Source organism: Haemorhous mexicanus, unplaced genomic scaffold (genome assembly GCF_027477595.1).
Source record: "Haemorhous mexicanus isolate bHaeMex1 unplaced genomic scaffold, bHaeMex1.pri scaffold_150_ctg1, whole genome shotgun sequence".
NCBI lineage: Eukaryota > Metazoa > Chordata > Aves > Passeriformes > Fringillidae > Haemorhous > Haemorhous mexicanus.
The window spans coordinates 32,906-53,560 of NW_026776001.1; the positions used below are offsets into that span (position 1 = coordinate 32,906).

At 61.0% G+C, this 20,655-nt stretch overlaps 1 protein-coding gene across 1 annotated transcript in view; it reads right to left on the minus strand.

Moving 5' to 3' along the window:
* Positions 1–20,655, minus strand: part of GUCY2D (guanylate cyclase 2D, retinal) — a gene marked incomplete at its 5' end in the record, with an annotated part of 53,256 nt that overhangs the window by 25,859 nt on the left and 6,742 nt on the right. Inside the window, 6 exons of the mRNA XM_059837542.1 lie at positions 4,003–4,179; positions 6,277–6,357; positions 13,935–14,012; positions 16,185–16,292; positions 17,801–17,897; positions 19,550–19,634. Of these exons, the coding sequence (XP_059693525.1) occupies positions 4,003–4,179; positions 6,277–6,357; positions 13,935–14,012; positions 16,185–16,292; positions 17,801–17,897; positions 19,550–19,634 (626 nt within the window). The remainder of the gene's footprint in view (positions 1–4,002; positions 4,180–6,276; positions 6,358–13,934; positions 14,013–16,184; positions 16,293–17,800; positions 17,898–19,549; positions 19,635–20,655) is intronic.

Sequence of the window (20,655 nt, forward strand, 5' to 3'; positions counted from 1 at the left end):
GTCAACCATCAACGCCATGGTCAGCGTGGCCATGGGCAGCCAACAACGTCATGGTCAGCGTGGCCATGGTCAACCATCAACGCCATGGTCAGCGTGGCCGTGGGCAGCCAACAACGTCATGGTCAGCGTGGCCATAGTCAGCCATCAACGCCATGGTCAGTGTGGTCATGGTCAGCCAACAATGGCATGGACAACGTGGCCTTGGTCAGCGTGGCCATGGTCAGCCATGGACATCATGGTCAACATGGCCATGGTCAACGTGGGAGTGGTCAGCCAACAATGCCATGGTCAGCGTGGCCGTGGGCAGCCATCAACGCCATGGTCAGCGTGGCCATGGTCAACCATCAACGTCATGGTCAATATGGCCATGGTCAACCATTGACATCATGGTCAACAACGGCCATGGTCAACAATGGCACGGTCATCCATTGACATCACGGTCAACAATGGCACGGTCAGCGTGGCCGTGGTCAACAATGGACATCATGGTCAACGTGGCCGTGGTCAGCCATCAACGTCATGGTCATCGTGGCCGTGGGCAGCCAACAATGGCATGGACAACGTGGCCGTGGTCAGCGTGGCCATGGTCAACCATCAACGTCATGGTCAATATGGCCATGGTCAACCATTGACATCATGGTCAACAACAGCCATGGTCAACAATGGCACGGTCATCCATTGACATCACGGTCAACAATGGCACGGTCAGCGTGGCCGTGGTCAACAATGGACATCATGGTCAACGTGGCCGTGGTCAGCCATCAACGCCATGGTCAGTGTGGCCATGGTCAACCATTGACATCATGGTCAACAATGGCACGGTCAGCGTGGCCATGGTCAGCGTGGCCGTGGGCAGCCATCAACGTCATGGTCAACATGGCCATGGTCAACCATTGACATCATGGTCAACAATGGCACGGTCAGCGTGGGCGTGGTCAGCCAACAATGGCATGGACAACGTGGCCTTGGTCAGTGTGGCCATGGTTAGCCATGGACATCATGGTCAACATGGCCGTGGTCAGCCATCAATGCCATGGTCAGTGTGGGCGTGGTCAGCCATCAACGCCACGGTCAGCGTGGCCATGGTCATTGTGGCCATGGTCAGCCATCAACACCATGGTCAGAGTGGCCATGGTCATTGTGGCCATGGTCAGCCATCAACACCATGGTCAGCGTGGCCATGGTCAACCATCAACGTCATGGTCAATATGGCCATGGTCAACCATTGACATCTTGGTCAACAACGGCCATGGTCAACAATGGCACGGTCATCCATTGACATCACGGTCAACAATGTCATGGTCAACATGGCCATGGTCAACCATTGACATCATGGTCAACAATGGCACGGTCAGCGTGGGCGTGGTCAGCCAACAATGGCATGGTCAACATGGCCTTGGTCAACGTGGCCTTGGTCAGCGTGGCCGTGGTTAGCCATGGACATCATGGTCAGCGTGGCCGTGGTCAGCCATCAACACCATGGTCAACGTGGCCATGATCATTGTGGCCATGGTCAGCCAACAACGTCATGGTCAACAATGGCACAGTCAACAGTGGCATGGTCAACCATTGACATCATGGTCAACAATGGCACGGTCAGCATGGCCGTGGTCAGCCATCAATGCCATGGTCAACGTGGCCATGGTCAGCGTGGCCGTGGTCAGCCATGGACATCATAGTCAACGGGGCCGTGGTCAGCTTGGTCGTGTTCAGCCATTAACGTCATGGTCAACAATGGCACGGTCATCATGGCCATGATCAGCCAAGAACGCCATGGTCAACATGGCCATGGTCAGTGTGGGCGTGGTCAGCCAACAAAGCCATGGTCAGTGTGGCCGTGGTCAACGTGGCCATGGTCAGCCATCAAGGCCATGGACATCGTGGTCAACGTGGCCGTGGTCAGCCATCAACGTCATGGTCAACAATGGCACGGTCATCATGGCCGTGATCAGCCAAGAACGCCATGGTCAACATGGCCATGGTCATTGTGGTCGTGGTCAGCCAACAAAGCCATGGTCAGCGTGGCCATGGTCAGCGTGGCCATGGTCAGCCATCAAGGCCATGGACATCATAGTCAATGTGGCCGTGGTCAGCTTGGCCGTGCTCAGGCATTAATGTCATGGTCAATATGGCCACGATCAACATGGCCGTGGTCAGCCATCAACGCCATGGTCAACATGGCCATGGTCTTTGTGGCCGTGGTCAGCCAACAACGCCATGGTCAATATGGCCATGGTCAATAATGGCACGGTCAACAATGGCATGGTCAACCATGGACATCATGGTCAATGTGGCCATGGTGAACAATGGACATCATGGTCAACAATGGCCATGGTCAACCATTGACATCATGGTCAACAATGCCACGGTCAGCGTGGCCATGGTCAACCATCAACGGCATGGTCAACATGGCCATGGTCATCATGGTCAACATTGTCAACGTGGCCGTGGTCAACAATGGCATGGTCAACCATGGACATCATGGTCAGTGTGGCCATGGTGAACAATGGACATCATGGTCAACAATGGCCATGGTCAACCATCAACATCATGGTCAGCATGGCCATGGTCAACAATGGACATCATGGTCAGCATGGCCATGGTCAACGTGGCCATGGTCAATAATGGCATGGTCAACATGGCCATGGTCAACCATCAACGTCATGGTCAACATGGCCGTGATCAACAATGGCACGGTCAACAATCAATGCCATGGTCACCAATGCCATCAGCATGGAGGTCATGGTCATCATGACCAAGGCCACCCCATGGCCACCACCATGGCCATGACCACCCCATGGCCACCACCATGGCCACCAGACCACCAAGACCACACCCATGGCCACACTCCAACGACCACTTCCACCAGGCCACCACCACGGCCACCAGGCCACCATGGCCACCACCACGGCCATGACCACCCCATGGCCACCCCCAGACCACCAAGACCACACCCATGGCCACACCCCAATGACCACACCCATGACTACACCCACAGCCACCACCATGGCCACCACCACCCCAATGACCACTCCCATGGCCACCAGGCCACCATGGCCACCACCATGGCCACCAGATCACCAAGACCACACCCATGGCCATCACCCCAACGACCACTTCCATGACTACACCCACAGCCACCACCATGGCCACCACCGAGGCCACCAGGCCACCATGGCCACCACCATGGCCACCAGACCACCACGGCCACCACCACGGCCACCAGGCCACCATGGCTACCACCACGGCCATGACCACCCCATGGCCACCACCACCCCAATGACCACTCCCATGACCACCATGGCCACCACCACAGCCACCAGGCCACCATGGCCACCACCATGGCTACCAGGCCACCAAGACCACACCCATGGCCACCACCACCCCAATGACCACTCCCATAACCACCAGGCCACCAAGGCCACCACCATGGCCACCACCACCCCAATGACCACTCCCATAACCACCAGGCCACCAAGGCCACCACCATGGCCACCACCACCCCAATGACCCCTCCGGGACCACCGTGGCCACCAAGGCCACCACCATGGCCACCACCGAGGCCACCAGACCACCAAGACCACACCCATGGCCACACCCCAATGACCACATCCATGACCAACAGGCCACCATGGCCACCACCATGGCCGCCACCGAGGCCACCAGGCCACCATGACCACCACCACGGCCATGACCACCCCATGGCCACCACCATGGCCACCAGACCACCAAGGCCACCACCATGGCCACCACCACCCCAATGACCCCTCCGGGACCACCGTGGCCACCACCGTGGCCACCACCGAGGCCAGCTGGCCACCATGACCACCACCACGGCCATGACCACCCCATGGCCACCACCATGGCCACCACCACCCCAATGACCACTCCCATAACCACCAGGCCACCAAGGCCACCACCATGGCCACCACCACCCCAATGACCACTCCGGGACCACCGTGGCCACCACCGTGGCCACCACCGAGGCCAGCTGGCGGTCACCTTGATGAGGTCGATGAGCAGCGAGGACTTGAACATCCAGTCGAGCTTCATGTCCTGGTTGCGCAGCAGGTCCTCCAGCGAGCCGCGCGAGCAGTGCTCCGACACGATGGCGAAGATGCCGCAGTCGTGGAAGAAGCCCAGGAACAGGTTCACGTTCTCGTGGCGCAGGTCCCGCAGCTGGGGACACCAAGGGGACAGGGAGGGGACACACGAGGGACAGGGAGGGGACACCCAGGGGACAGGGAGGGGACACCGAGAGACACCAAGGGGACAGGGAGGGGACAGGGAGGGGACACCCAGGGGACACCAAGGGGACAGGGAGAGGGGACAGGGAGGGGACACCAAGGGGACACACAGGGGACAGGGAGGGGACATGGAGAGGGGATAGGGAGCGGACACCAAGGGGACAGGGAGGGGACACACGGGGAACACCCAGGGGACAGGGAGGGGACACCAAGGGGAGACCAGGAGGGGACACCCAGGGGACACCCAGGGGACAGGGAGGGGACACCGAGAGACACCAAGGGGACAGGGAGGGGACACACGGGGGACAGGGAGGGGACACCAAAGGGACACCGAGGGACCCCAAGGGGACAGCAGGAGAGGACACCAAGGGGAGACCGGAAGGGGACACGCAGGGGACACCAAGGGGACATCCAGGGGACAGGGAGGGGACACCGAGAGACACCAAGGGGACAGGGAGGGGACAGGGAGGGGACACACGGGGGACAGGGAGGGGACACCAAGGGGGACAGGGAGAGGGGATAGGGAGGGGACACCAAGGGGACACCCGGGGGACAGGGAGGGGACACACGGGGGACAGGGAGGGGACACACAGGGGACAGGGAGGGGACACCAAGAGACACCAAGGGGACAGGGAGGGGACACACGGGGGACAGGGAGGGGACACCAAGGGGACAGGGAGGGGACACACGGGGGACAGGGAGGGGACACCAAGGGGACATCCAGGGGACACCAAGGGGACACACAGGGGACAGGGAGGGGACACACGGGGGACAGGGAGGGGACAGGGAGGGGACACACGGGGGACAGGGAGGGGACACCAAGGGGACATCCAGGGGACACCAAGGGGACAGGGAGGGGACACCGAGGGGACAGGGAGGGGACAGGGAGGGGACACACAGGGGGACAGGGAGGGGACACACGGGGGACAGGGAGGGGACACCGAGGGGAGACCGGGAGGGGACACACGGGGGACACCCAGGGGACACGCGGGGGACACCCAGGGGACACACGGGGGACACGGAGGGGACACACGGGGGACACCCAGGGGACAGGGAGGGGGACAGGGAGGGGACACCGAGGGGACACCCGGGGGACAGGGAGGGGACACCAAGGGGAGAGCAGGAGGGGACACCGAGGGAACAGGGGACACCGGGAGGGGACACAGAGACAGGGAGGGGACACGGAGAGGGGACAGTGAGGGGACACCAAGGGGACACCAGGAGGGGACACCCGGGGGACAGGAAGGGGACACCAGGAGGGGACACGGGGACAGGGAGGGGACACGGGGAGGGGGACAAGGGGATTGGATGGGGACATGGGGACAGGGAGGGGACACCAGGAGGGGACACCAGGAGGGGACACCGGCATGGGGTGGGGACGATCCAATCATGTTCCCAAGACCTCTCAATGTCCCCAAGCCCCCCCCAGTGTCCCCAGTGTCCCCAATGTCCCCAACCCCCCCCCGGATGTCCCCAAGCCCCTCCAATGTCCCCAACCCCCCCAATGTCCCCAATGTCCCCAACACCCACAATGTCCCCAGTGTCCCCATGTCCTTCCAATGCCCCCAAGGCCTTTGGTGTCCCCAACCCCCCTGGATGTCCCCATTGTCCCCAAGCCCCCATAATGTCCCCAACCCCCCCAATGTCCCCCAATGTCCCCAGTGTCCCCAACCCCCCTCGGATGTCCCCATGTCCCCCAGTGTACCCAATGTCCCCAACCCCCCCAATGTCCCCAACCCCCATAATGTCCCCAATATCCCCAACCCCCCCAGTGTCCCCAACCCCCACAATGTCCCCAGTGTCCCCAGCCCCCCCTGGTGTCCCCAATGTCCCCAACCCCCCAGTGTCCCCAACCCCCCCCGGTGTCCCCAATGTCCCCAGCCCCCCTCAGTGTCCCCAGCCCCCCCCCGGTGTCCCCAATGTCCCCACCCCCCCCGGTGTCCCCAATGTCCCCAACCCCCCCAATGTCCCCAACCCCCATAATGTCCCCAATGTCCCCAACCCCCCCCGGTGTCCCCAGTGTCCCCACCTTGCAGAAGGTCAGCTTGGTGGCCGGTTTCACCTCCGTGTGTTGGTCACCTGGGAACTTCTTCAGCCACACCCAGTCACCCTGTGGGGGGGAGGGGGTTTGGGGTGAATTTGGGGGGTTTTGGGGTGACTCAGGTCAGTTTTGGGGTGGCTCAGGTCAGTTTTGGGGTGGCTCAGGGCAGTTTTGGGGTGGCTCAGGGCAGTTTTGGGGTGGCTCAGGGCAGTTTTGGGGTGCCGGGGTCAGTTTTGGGGTGGCTCAGGTCAGTTTTGGGGTGACTCAGGGCAGTTTTGGGGTGCCTGGGGTCAGTTTTGGGGTGGCTCAGGTCAGTTTTGGGGTGGCTCAGGTCAGTTTTGGGGTGGCTCAGGGCAGTTTTGGGGAGGCTCAGGTCAGTTTTGGGGTGGCTCAGGTCAGTTTTGGGGTGGCTCAGGGCAGTTTTGGGGTGCCGGGGTCAGTTTTGGGGTGACTCAGGTCAGTTTTGGGGTGACTCAGGTCAGTTTTGGGGTGACTCAGGGCAGTTTTGGGGTGACTCAGGGCAGTTTTGGGGTGGCTGAGGTCAGTTTTGGGGTGGCTCAGGGCAGTTTGGGGTGACTCAGGTCAGTTTTGGGGTGACTCAGGTCAGTTTTGGGGTGACTCAGGGCAGTTTTGGGGTGCCGGGGTCAGTTTTGGGGTGACTCAGGTCAGTTTTGGGGTGGCTCAGGGCAGTTTTGGGGTGACTCAGGTCAGTTTTGGGGTGACTCAGGTCAGTTTTGGGGTGGCTCAGGTCAGTTTTGGGGTGACTCAGGACAGTTTTGGGGTGCCGGGGTCAGTTTTGGGGTGACTCAGGTCAGTTTTGGGGTGACTCAGGGCAGTTTTGGGGTGCCGGGGTCAGTTTTGGGGTGGCTCAGGGCAGTTTTGGGGTGGCTCAGGGCAGTTTTGGGGTGGCTCAGGGCAGTTTTGAGGTGACTCAGGGCAGTTTTGGGGTGCCAGGGCAGTTTTGGGGTGACTCAGGTCAGTTTTGGGGTGATTCAGGGCAGTTTTGGGGTGCCGGGGTCAGTTTTGGGGTGGCTCAGGGCAGTTTTGGGGTGACTCAGGGCAGTTTTGGGGTGATTCAGGTCAGTTTTGGGGTGGCTCAGGTCAGTTTTGGGGTGACTCAGGTCAGTTTTGGGGTGACTCAGGTCAGTTTTGGGGTGCCGGGATCAGTTTTGGGGTGGCTCAGGTCAGTTTTGGGGTGACTCAGGTCAGTTTTGGGGTGGCTCAGGGCAGTTTTGGGGTGGCTCAGGGCAGTTTTGGGGTGACTCTGGGCATTTTTGGGGTGCCTCAGGTCAGTTTTGGGGTGACTCAGGTCAGTTTTGGGGTGCCTGGGTCAGTTTTGGGGTGACTCAGGTCAGTTTTGGGGTGCCTGGGTCAGTTTTGGGGTGGCTCAGGGCAGTTTTGGGGTGGCTCAGGGCAGTTTTGGGGTGACTCAGGTCAGTTTTGGGGTGGCTCAGGTCAGTTTTGGGGTGCCGGGGTCAGTTTTGGGGTGACTCAGGTCAGTTTTGGGGTGACTCAGGGCAGTTTTGGGGTGGCTCAGGGCAGTTTTGGGGTGCCAGGGCAGTTTTGGGGTGGCTCAGGGCAGTTTTGGGGTGGCTCAGGTCAGTTTTGGGGTGACTCAGGTCAGTTTTGGGGTGGCTCAGGGCAGTTTTGGGGTGACTCGGGGCGGGTTTGGGGTGCCGGGGTCAGTTTTGGGGTGACTCAGGGCAGTTTTGGGGTGGCTCAGGGCAGTTTTGCGGTGCCGGGGTCAGTTTTGGGGTGGCTCAGGGCAGTTTTGGGGTGCCAGGTCAGTTTTGGGGTGACTCAGGTCAGTTTTGGGGTGCCGGGGTCAGTTTTGGGGTGACTCAGGGCAGTTTTGGGGTGACTCAGGTCAGTTTTGGGGTGGCTCAGGGCAGTTTTGGGGTGACTCAGGTCAGTTTGGGGTGGCTCAGGGCAGTTTTGGGGTGGCTCAGGTCAGTTTTGGGGTGGCTCAGGGCAGTTTTGGGGTGACTCAGGGCAGTTTTGGGGTGACTCAGGGCAGTTTTGGGGTGGCTCAGGGCAGTTTTGGGGTGACTCAGGTCAGTTTTGGGGTGACTCAGGGCAGTTTGGGGTGACTTTGGGGGGTTTGGGGTGCCTGGGGTCAGTTTTGGGGTGACTCAGGTCAGTTTTGGGGTGTCTCAAGGCAGTTTTGGGGTGACTCAGGGCAGTTTTGGGGTGACTCAGGTCAGTTTTGGGGTGACTCAGGGCAGTTTTAGGGTGCCGGGGTCAGTTTTGGGGTGACTCAGGGCAGTTTTGGGGTGGCTCAGGTCAGTTTTGGGGTGACTCAGGTCAGTTTTGGGGTGCCGGGGTCAGTTTTGGGGTGACTCAGGGCAGTTTTGGGGTGGCTCAGGTCAGTTTTGGGGTGACTCAGGGCAGTTTTGGGGTGGCTCAGGGCAGTTTTGGGGTGACTCAGGGCAGTTTTGGGGTGGCTCAGGTCAGATTTGGGGTGACTCAGGGCAGTTTTGGGGTGGCTCAGGGCAGTTTTGGGGTGGCTCAGGGCAGTTTTGGGGTGACTCAGGGCAGTTTTGGGGTGGCTCAGGTCAGATTTGGGGTGGCTCAGGTCAGTTTTGGGGTGCCGGGGTCAGTTTTGGGGTGACTCAGGTCAGTTTTGGGGTGCCTGGGTTCAGTTTTGGGGTGCCGGGGTCAGTTTTGGGGTGCCGGGGTCAGTTTTGGGGTGACTCAGGGCAGTTTTGGGGTGGCTTAGAGCAGTTTTGGGGTGGCTCAGGTCAGTTTTGGGGTGACTCAGGTCAGTTTTGGGGTGGCCCAGGGCAGTTTTGGGGTGCCGCGGTCAGTTTTGGGGTGACTCAGGTCAGTTTTGGGGTGGCTCAGGGCAGTTTTGGGGTGGCACAGGTCAGTTTTGGGGTGCCGGGGTCAGTTTTGGGGTGACTCAGGGCAGTTTTGGGGTGACTCAGGGCAGTTTTGGGGTGCCGGGGTCAATTTTAGGGTGGCTCAGGTCAGTTTTGGGGTGCCGGGGTCAGTTTTGGGGTGGCTCAGGGCAGTTTTGGGGTGACTCAGGTCAGTTTTGGGGTGGCTCAGGGCAGTTTTGGGGTGACTCAGGGCAGTTTTGGGGTGCCGGGGTCAGTTTTGGGGTGACTCGGGGCAGTTTTGGGGTGGCTCAGGGCAGTTTTGGGGTGACTCAGGGCAGTTTTGGGGTGCCGGGGTCAGTTTTGGGGTGACTCGGGGCAGTTTTGGGGTGGCTCAGGTCAGTTTTGGGGTGGCTCAGGGCAGTTTTGGGGTGCCAGGGTCAGTTTTGGGGTGGCTCAGGGCAGTTTTGGGGTGGCTCAGGTCAGTTTTGGGGTGACTCAGGGCAGTTTTGGGGTGCCGGGGTCAGTTTTGGGGTGGCTCAGGTCAGTTTTGGGGTGCCTGGGGTCAGTTTTGGGGTGACTCAGGTCAGTTTTGGGGTGGCTCAGGGCAGTTTTGGGGTGACTCAGGGCAGTTTTGGGGTGCCGGGGTCAGTTTTGGGGTGACTCAGGTCAGTTTTGCGGTGGCTCAGGGCAGTTTTGGGGTGGCTCAGGGCAGTTTTGGGGTGACTCAGGTCAGTTTTGGGGTGACTCAGGGCAGTTTTGGGGTGGCTCAGGGGAGTTTTGGGGTGACTCAGGTCAGTTTTGGGGTGACTCAGGTCAGTTTTGGGGTGGCTCAGGGCAGTTTTGGGGTGGCTCAGGGCAGTTTTGGAGTGCCGGGGTCAGTTTTGGGGTGGCTCAGGGCAGTTTTGGGGTGACTCAGGTCAGTTTTGGGGTGACTCAGGGCAGTTTTGGGGTGACTCAGGGCAGTTTTGGGGTGGCTCAGGTCAGTTTTGGGGTGCCGGGGTCAGTTTTGGGGTGACTCAGGGCAGTTTTGGGGTGCCTGGGGTCAGTTTTGGGGTGACTCAGGGCAGTTTTGGGGTGACTCAGGGCAGTTTTGGGGTGACTCAGGTCAGTTTTGGGGTGGCTCAGGGCGGGTTTGGGGTGACTCAGGTCAGTTTTGGGGTGACTCAGGTCAGTTTTGGTGTGGCTCAGGTCGGTTTTGGGGTGGCTCAGGGCAGTTTTGGGGTGCCGGGATCAATTTTGGGGTGACTCAGGTCAGTTTTGGGGTGGCTCAGGGCAGTTTTGGGGTGACTCAGGTCAGTTTTGGGGTGGCTCAGGTCAGTTTTGGGGTGACTCAGGGCAGTTTTGGGGTGACTCAGGGCAGTTTTGGGGTGACTCAGGGCAGTTTTGGGGTGGCTCAGGGCAGTTTTGGGGTGGCTCAGGTCAGTTTTGGGGTGACTCAGGGCAGTTTTGGGGTGTCTCAGGTCAGTTTTGGGGTGGCTCAGGTCAGTTTTGGGGTGACTCAGGGCAGTTTTGGGGTGCCGGGGTCAGTTTTGGGGTGGCTCAGGTCAGTTTTGGGGTGACTCAGGTCAGTTTGGGGTGACTCAGGGCAGTTTTGGGGTGACTCAGGTCAGTTTTGGGGTGGCTCAGGTCAGTTTTGGGGTGACTCAGGTCAGTTTGGGGTGACTCAGGGCAGTTTTGGGGTGACTCAGGTCAGTTTTGGGGTGACTCAGGGCAGTTTTGGGGTGACTCAGGTCAGTTTTGGGGTGCCGGGGTCAGTTTTGGGGTGACTCAGGTCAGTTTTGGGGTGGCTCAGGTCAGTTTTGGGGTGGCTCAGGGCAGTTTGGGGGTGGCTCAGGGCAGTTTTGGGGTGCCGGGATCAGTTTTGGGGTGGCTCAGGTCAGTTTTGGGGTGGCTCAGGTCAGTTTTGGGGTGGCTCAGGTCAGTTTTGGGGTGGCTCAGGGCAGTCTTGGGGTGACTCAGGTCAGTTTTGGGGTGACTCAGGGCAGTTTTGGGGTGGCTCAGGTCAGTTTGGGGTGGCTCAGGGCAGTTTTGGGGTGACTCAGGTCAGTTTTGGGGTGCCTGGGTCAGTTTTGGGGTGGCTCAGGGCAGTTGTGGGGTGACTCAGGGCGGTTTTGGGGTGACTCAGGGCAGTTTTGGGGTGGCTCAGGGCAGTTTTGGGGTGACTCAGGGCAGTTTTGGGGTGCCGGGGTCAGTTTTGGGGTGGCTCAGGTCAGTTTTGGGGTGGCTCAGGTCAGTTTTGGGGTGACTCAGGGCAGTTTTGGGGTGGCTCAGGCCAGTTTTGGGGTGACTCAGGGCAGTTTTGGGGTGACTCAGGTCAGTTTTGGGGTGGCTCAGGGCAGTTTTGGGGTGGCTCAGGTCAGTTTTGGGGTGGCTCAGGTCAGTTTTGGGGTGACTCAGGGCAGTTTTGGGGTGACTCAGGGCAGTTTTGGGGTGGCTCAGGGCAGTTTTGGGGTGGCTCAGGTCAGTTTTGGGGTGCCGGGGTCAGTTTTGGGGTGGCTCAGGTCAGTTTTGGGGTGCCGGGGCAGTTTTGGGGTGACTCAGGTCAGTTTTGGGGTGCCGGGGTCAGTTTTGGGGTGGCTCAGGGCAGTTTTGGGGTGACTCAGGGCAGTTTTGGGGTGGCTCAGGGCAGTTTTGGGGTGGCTCAGGTCAGTTTTGGGGTGACTCAGAGCAGTTTTGGGGTGACTCAGGTCAGTTTTGGGGTGACTCAGGGCAGTTTTGGGGTGACTCAGGTCAGTTTTGGGGTGACTCAGGTCAGTTTTGGGGTGACTCAGGGCAATTTTGGGGTGACTTTGGGGGGTTTTGGGGTGACTCAGGGCAGTTTTGGGGTGACTCAGGTCAGTTTTGGGGTGACTCAGGTCAGTTTTGGGGTGACTCAGGGCAGTTTTGGGGTGACTCAGGTCAGTTTTGGGGTGACTCAGGTCAGTTTTGGGGTGACTCAGGTCGGTTTTGGGGTGCCGGGGTCAGTTTTGGGGTGGCTCAGGGCAGTTTTGGGGTGCTGGGATCAGTTCTGGGGTGACTCAAGGCAGTTTTGGGGTGACTCAGGGCAGTTTTGGGGTGACTTTGGCAGGTTTTGGGTGGCTCAGGGCGGATTTGGGGTGCCGGGGTCAGTTTTGGGGTGACTCAGGGCAGTTTTGGGGTGGCTCAGGGCAGTTTTGGGGTGACTCAGGTCAGTTTTGGGGTGACTCAGGGCAGTTTTGGGGTGACTCAGGGCAGTTTTGGGGTGCCGGGGTCAGTTTTGGGGTGCCTGGGGTCAGTTTTGGGGTGACTCAGGGCAGTTTTGGGGTGGCTCAGGTCAGTTTTGGGGTGACTCAGGGCAGTTTTGGGGTGACTCAGGTCAGTTTGGGGTGGCTCAGGTCAGTTTTGGGGTGGCTCAGGGCAGTTTTGGGGTGACTCAGGTCAGTTTTGGGGTGACTCAGGTCAGTTTTGGGGTGGCTCAGGTCAGTTTTGGGGTGGCTCAGGGCAGTTTTGGGGTGTCGGGGTCAGTTTTGGGGTGCCTGGGGTCAGTTTTGGGGTGACTCAGGTCAGTTTGGGGTGGCTCAGGGCGGGTTTGGGGTGGCTCAGGGCAGTTTTGGGGTGACTCAGGGCAGTTTTGGGGTGACTCAGGGCAGTTTTGGGGTGCCGGGGTCAGTTTTGGGGTGGCTCAGGGCAGTTTTGGGGTGACTCAGGTCAGTTTTGGGGCGGCTCAGGTCAGTTTTGGGGTGACTTTGGCAGTTTTGGGGTGACACAGGGCAGTTTTGGGGTGCCAGGTCAGTTTTGGGGTGGCTCAGGGCAGTTTTGGGGTGGCTCAGGGCAGTTTTGGGGTGACTCAGGTCAGTTTTGGGGTGGCTCAGGGCAGTTTTGGGGTGGCTCAGGTCAGTTTTGGGGTGACTCAGGTCAGTTTTGGGGTGGCTCAGGGCAGTTTTGGGGTGCCGGGGTCAGTTTTGGGGTGGCTCAGGTCAGTTTTGGGGTGCCAGGTCAGTTTTGGGGTGGCTCAGGGCAGTTTTGGGGTGACTCAGGGCAGTTTTGGGGTGGCTCAGGTCAGTTTTGGGGTGACTCAGGGCAGTTTTGGGGTGGCTCAGGGCAGTTTTGGGGTGACTCAGGGCAGTTTTGGGGTGGCTCAGGGCAGTTTTGGGGTGCCGGGGACAGTTTTGGGGTGACTCAGGGCAGTTTTGGGGTGGCTCAGGGCAGTTTTGGGGTGACTCAGGTCAGTTTTGGGGTGGCTCAGGGCAGTTTTGGGGTGACTCAGGGCAGTTTTGGGGTGACTCAGGGCAGTTTTGGGTTGGCTCAGGTCAGTTTTGGGTTACCGGGGTCAGTTTTGGGGTGGCTCAGGGCAGTTTTGGGGTGGCTCAGGTCAGTTTTGGGGTGACTCAGGGCAGTTTTGGGGTGTCGGGGTCAGTTTTGGGGTGACTCAGGGCAGTTTTGGGGTGCCGGGGTCGGTTTTGGGGTGACTCAGGGCAGTTTTGGGGTGCCTGTGGGCAGTTTTGGGGTGCCGGGGTCAGTTTTGGGGTGGCTCAGGGCAGTTTTGGGGTGACTCAGGGCAGTTTTGGGGTGGCTCAGGGCAGTTTTGGGGTGCCTGGGGTCAGTTTTGGGGTGACTCAGGGCAGTTTTGGGGTGGCTCAGGGCAGTTTTGGGGTGACTCGGGGCAGTTTTGGGGTGTCGGGGTCAGTTTTGGGGTGACTCAGGGCAGTTTTGGGGTGGCTCAGGGCAGTTTTGGGGTTACTCAGGTCAGTTTTGGGGTGACTCAGGTCAGTTTTGGGGTGACTCGGGGCAGTTTTGGGGTGACTCAGGGCAGTTTTGGGGTGCCAGGGCAGTTTTGGGGTGACTCGGGGCGGGTTTGGCGCTTACCTGCACGGAGGCGACAAGGCCCTGCTGGTTAAACAGCAGCAGCAGCAGGGGCAGGTTCCTGCTGCCCCCCGCGGGGTCCTGCGGGAAAGCAGCTGTCAATCACTGCCGGTGGCGGGGCCAACTGTCAATCAATCACTGCCGGGGGCGGGGACAGCTGCCAATCATTGCTATGGGGTGGGGATCAGCTGCCAATCACTGCCCCGGGGCGGGGACAGCTGCCAATCATTGCTATGGGGTGGGGATCAGCTGCCAATCACTGCCGGGGGCGGGGACAGCTGCCAATCATTGCTATGGGGTGGGGATCAGCTGCCAATCACTGCCCCGGGGCGGGGACAGCTGCCAATCATTGCTATGGGGTGGGGATCAGCTGCCAATCACTGCCGGGGGCGGGGACAGCTGCCAATCATTGCTATGGGGTGGGGATCAGCTGCCAATCACTGCCCGGGGGCGGGGACAGCTGCCAATCATTGCTATGGGGTGGGGATCAGCTGCCAATCACTGCCGGCGGGCGGGGACAGCTGCCAATCACTACCGGGGGCGGGGACAGCTGTCAATCATCACCCCAGAACAGGGATTAGCTGTCAATCACTGCCGGGGGCGGGGACAGCTGTCAATCACTGTCGGGGGCGGGGACAGCTGTCAATCACTGCTAGGGGCGGGGACAGCTGTCAGTCATCACCCCAGAACGGGGATCAGCTGTCTATCACTGCCGGGGGCGGGGACAGCTGTCAATCACTGCCCGGGGGCGGGGCCAGCTGTCAATCATCACCCCAGAACAGGGATCAGCTGTCAATCATTGCCGGGGGCGGGGCCAGCTGTCAATCACCACCCTAGAAGGGGATCAGCTGTCAGTCACTGCCCGGGGGCGGGGACAGCTGTCAATCACTGCCGGGGGCGGGGACAGCTGTCAATCATCACCCCAGAACGGGGATCAGCTGTCAATCACTGCTAGGGGTGGGGCCAGCTGTCAATCATTGCCCGGGGCTGGGCCAGCTGTCAATCATCACCCCAGAAAGGGGATCAGCTGTCAATCAATGCCGGGGGCGGGGCCAGCTGTCAATCACAGTCCAGTGGAGGGGCCAGCTGTCAATCATTGCCCATGATGGGGCACAGCTGTCAATCAGCACCCAGGGGAGCTGGGATCAGCTGTCAATCATCTCTCAGGGGTGGAGCCAGAATCAGCTGTCAATCATCGCCTCAGGGGTGTGAGAATTAACTGTCAATCAACACCCAGTGGGTGAAATCAGCTGTCAATCATCACCCAGGAGATTGAGATCAGCTGTCAATCATTGCCAGGGGATTGAGATCAGGTGTCAATCATCACCCAGGGGCTGAGATCACCTGTCAATCACTGCCCAGGGGATTTAGATCAGCTGTCAATCATTGCAAGGGGATTGAGATCAGCTGTCAATCATCACCCAGGGGCTGAGATCACCTGTCAATCACTGCCCAGGGGATTTAGATCAGCTGTCAATCATCACCCAGGGGCTGAAATCACCTGTCAATCACTGCCCAGGCGATTGAGATCAGGTGTCAATCATCGCCCAGGGGCTGAGATCACCTGTTAATCACTGCCCAGGGGATTTAAATCAGCTGTCAATCATTGCCCAGGGGATTGAGATCAGCTGTCAATCATCGCCCAGGGGGTGGGGGTTAGATGTCAATCATCACCCCGAGGATTGAGATCAGCTGTTAATCATTGCCGAGGGCTGAGATCATCTGTCAATCATTGCCCAGGGAATTGGGATCAGCTGTCAATCATAGCCCAGGGGTGTGGATCACCTGTCAATCATTGCCCAGGGGATTGAGATCAGCTGTCAATCATTGCCCGGGGGGTGGGGGTTAGATGTCAATCATCACCCTGAGGATTGACATCACCTGTCAATCATCGCCCAGGGGAGTGGATCACCTATCAATCATTGCCCAGGGAATTGAGTTTAGCTGTCAATCATCACCCCGAGGATTGAGATCAGCTGTCAATCATCGCCCAGGGGCGTGGATCACCTGTCAATCACTGCCCGGGGAATTGAGATCAGCTGTCAATCATTGCCCTGGGGCGTGGATCACCTGTCAATCACTGCCCGGGGGGCGGGGCCGGGGTCCCCAAGCCGGGGTCCCCGCTGTCCCCTCGAGGTGGCCTCGCCTTGTCGCCCCCGTGGGTGGGGAGGGGGGGAGGGGAGGGGGGAGGGGGGGAGGAGCAGGAGGGGGCGGGGCCAGGCGGGGAGGGCGGGGCAGGGGGCGGGGCCTCACCTCGGCCACGGCCACGTTGGAGGTGTCGGGGCCGGGGGCGGCGCTGCCGGGGGCGCTGCGGGTGTCACCTGCGCTCTGTCCGGCCAGGCTGGCCTGGCTGCTGCTCACCTGGGGAGGGGACACTGGGGTCACACGGGGGTCATCGGGGTCACACAGGGGTCATCGGGGTCATTGGGGTCACCCTGGGGTCATTGGGGTCACACCCCCGCTCTGTCCGGCCAGGCTGGCCTGGCTGCTGCTCACCTGTGGGAGGGGACACTGGGGTCACACAGGGGTCATCGGGGTCACACAGGGGTCATTGGGGTTATTTGGGTCATTTGGGTCACCAGGGTCATCCTGGGGTCATGGGGATCACCCATGGGGCACCCATGGGGACACCTGGGGTCACCCAGGGGACAGGTGACCCTTGGGAGAGGTCACCGTGGGGTCACGCAGGTGTGGGGACACCCTGGTGTCACCCACGGGGTCGCACCAGCTCCTCCCTGGCCCTGGGGACACCTCAGGACACGGGGACGTGACCCCCTGGGTGTCCCCCCAGTGTCCCTGCTGATGTCCCCCCCTTTTTCCTCCCCAATGTCCCCAATGTCCCCAATGTTCCAAATGTCCCCATTGTCCCCATTGTCCCCAATGTCCCCAATGTCCCCAATGTTCCAAATGTCCCCAATGTCCCCAATGTTCCAAATGTCCCCAGTGTCCCCATTGTCCCCCGCTGTTTCCACTGTCCCCAATGTCCCCATTGCTGTCCCCATTGTCCCCAATGTCCCCAGTGTCCCCTATGTCTGAAATCCCCCAATGTCCCCAATGTCCCCATTGCTGTCCCAATGTCCCCAGTGTCCCCACTCTCCCCAATGTCCCCAACACCCCCAATGTCCCCAATGTCCCCAGTGCTGTCCCTGCTGTCCCCAATGTCCCCAGTGTCCCCAACCCCCCCAATCCCCCCAGTGTCCCCAATGTCCCCAGTGTCCCCAACACCCCCAGTGTCCCCTATGTCCAAAATCCCCCCAATGTCCCCACTGTCCCCAATGTCCCTAAGATCCCCAATGTCCCCAGTGTCCCCAGTGTCCCCAGTGTCCCCATTGCTGTCCCCCCACTGTCCCTGCTGTCCCCGCTGTCCCCAATGTCCCCGCTGTCCCTAGTGTCCCCACTGTCCCCGTTGCTGTCCCCGTGTCCCCAGTTTCCCCGCGTCCCCAGTGTTCCCAGTGTCCCCAATGTCCCCAGTGCCCCCAGTGTCCCCGTCGCTGTCCCCGTTGCTGTCCCCGTGTCCCCAGTGTCCCCAGTGTCCCCACTGTCCCCGTTGCTGTCCCTGTGTCCCCAGTGTCCCTGCTGTCCCCAATGCCCCCGCTGTCCCCATTGCTGTCCCCGTCGCTGTCCCCGTTGCTGTCCCCGTGTCCCCAGTGCCCCCAGTGTCCCCACTGTCCCCATGTCCCCAGTGTCCCCAATGTCCCCAGTGTCCCCAGTGCCCCCAGTGTCCCCGTTGCTGTCCCCAATGCCCCCACTGTCCCCGTTGCTGTCCCCAGTGCCCCCAGTGTCCCCGCTGTCCCCGTGCCCCCAGTGTCCCCATTGCTGTCCCCGTGCCCCCAGTGTCCCCATTGCTGTCCCCGTGTCCCCAGTGTCACCTGCTTGCTGCTCTGGGTGTTGATGAAGGTCAGGTCCTCCATGGTCAGGATGATTTTGTTGGGGCCCTTCATGAGCTGAGCCTGCAGGAGGCGGCGCCTGGGGGACAGTGGGGACACTGAGGGGACACTGGGGACACTGGGGACACTGAGGGACACTGGGGACACTGGGGACAGTGGGGACAGTGGGGGCCCTTCATGAGCTGAGCCTGCAGGAGGCGGCGCCTGGGGGACAGTGGGGACACTGAGGGGACACTGGGGACACTGGGGGGACACTGGGGACACTGGGGACACTTGGGACACTGGGGGGACACTGGGGATATTGGGGACATTGGGGACACTGAGAGGACACTGGGGGGGTTGGGGACAGTGGGGGCCCTTCATGAGCTGAGCCTGCAGGATACGGCACCTGGGGGACAGTGGGGACACTGGGGGGACACGGGGGGTTGGGGACACTGGGGACATTGGGGACACTGAGAGACATTGGGGACACTGAGGGACATTGGGTGGGTGGGGACTTTGGGGACATTGGGGGGGATTTGGGACATTAGGGACAGCCAGGGGACATTGGGGACTTTGGGGACATTGGGGGGGATTTGGGACATTAGGGACAGCCAGGGGACATTGGGGACTTTGGGGACATTGGGGGGGATTTGGGACATTAGGGACAGCCAGGGGACATTGGGGGGACATTGGGGACATTGGGGACATTGGGGGGACATTGGGGGGACATTGGGGACAGCGTGGACAGCAGGGACGGGGGGGCAGCAGGAGCACTCCAGTGTGGGGACACCCAGCTGCCACCAGGGCCACCAGGGCAGGGACACTGAGCTGCTGAGGGGCCACCAGGGCCACCAGGGACAGTGGGGACATTGAGCTGCCACCAGGGCCACTGGGGACAATAGGGCCACCAGGGCTGCTGGGGCCACCAGGGCAGGGACACAGAGCCACCAAGGGGCCACCAGGGCCACCAGGGCCACCAGGGCCACCATGGCAGGGACATGGGGCTGCTGAGGGGCCACCAGGGCCAGTGGGGACAATGGGGACAATGGGGACACCAGGGCCACTGGGGACAATGGGGACAATGGGGCCACCAGGGCCACTGGGGCCACTGGGGACAATGGGGACAATGGGGACACCAGGGCCACTGGGGCCACTGGGGACAATGGGGACACTGGGGACACCAGGGACACCAGGGACACCAGGGCCACTGGGGACAATGGGGACAATGGGGCCACCAGGGACACCAGGGACACTGGGGACAATGGGGCCACCAGGGACACTGGGGACAATGGGGACAATGGGGACACCAGGACCACCAGGGACACTGGGGACAATGGGGCCACTGGGGACAATGGGGACACCAGGGCCACCAGGGCCACTGGGGACACTGGGGACAATGGGGACACCAGGGCCACCAGGGCCACTGGGGACACTGGGGACACTGGGGACAATGGGGACACCAGGGACACTGGGGACACTGGGGACAATGGGGACACCAGGGCCACTGGGGACAATGGGGACACCAGGGCCACCAGGGCAGGGACATGGGGCTGCTGAGGGGCCACAAGGGCCACGGGGGACAATGGGGACACCATGGACACCAGGGACACTGGGTACAATGAGGACAATGGGGACAATGGGGACACCAGGGACACTGGGGACAATGGGGACAATGGGGCCACCAGGGCCACTGGGGACAATGGGGACACTGGGGACAATGGGGCCACCAGGGCCACCAGGGCCACCCACCTGATGTGGCAGGCCAGGGCGGCGCCGGCCGCGCCGAGGGCGGCGATGAGGAGGAAGAGGAAGAAGACGAAGCCGGCGTCCATCCCTGGGGAGAGAGCATGGGAGTGACCACCAGTGACCAGGGGTGGCCACCAGTGACCACAGGGGTGACCACAGGGGTGGCCAGGAGTGACCACAGGGGTGACCACAGGGGTGACCACAGGTGTGACCAGGAGTGACCACAGGGGTGACCACAGGGGTGACCACAGGGGTGGCCACAGGAGTGACCACAGGGGTGGCCACAGGGGTGACCAGGAGTGACCAGGAGTGACCAGGAGTGACCAGGGGTGGCCAGGAGTGACCACAGGGGTGACCACAGGGGTGACCAGGAGTGACCAGGGGTGGCCAGGAGTGACCACAGGGGTGACCACAGGGGTGACCAGGAGTGACCACAGGGGTGACCACAGGGGTGACCACAGGGGTGGCCAGGGGTGACCACAGGGGTGACCACAGGGGTGACCACAGGGGTGACCACAGGGGTGGCCTGGAGTGACCACAGGGGTGACCACAGGGGTGACCACAGGGGTGACCAGGAGTGACCAGGGGTGGCCAGGAGTGACCACAGGGGTGACCACAGGGGTGACCAGGAGTGACCACAGGGGTGACCACAGGGGTGACCACAGGGGTGACCACAGGGGTGGCCAGGGGTGACCACAGGGGTGACCACAGGGGTGACCACAGGGGTGGCCACAGGAGTGACCACAGGGGTGGCCACAGGGGTGACCAGGAGTGACCAGGAGTGACCAGGAGTGACCACAGGAGTGACCACAGGTGTGACCACAGGGCTGACCACAGGGGTGACCACAGGGGTGGCCAGGAGTGACCACAGGGGTGACCACAGTGGTGACCACAGGGGTGACCACAGGGGTGACCAGGGATGATCGGGGTGACCACGAGTGACCACAGGGGTGACCAAGAGTGATCAGGGGTGACCAGAGATGGTCAGGGGTGACCATGGTGGCACCATGACCATGATGGGACCATGGCTGGTCCAGCACCATGGTGGCACAAAAACCATGGTGCCACCACAGCAGACCCAAAACCATGGTGGTACCACCACCACCACC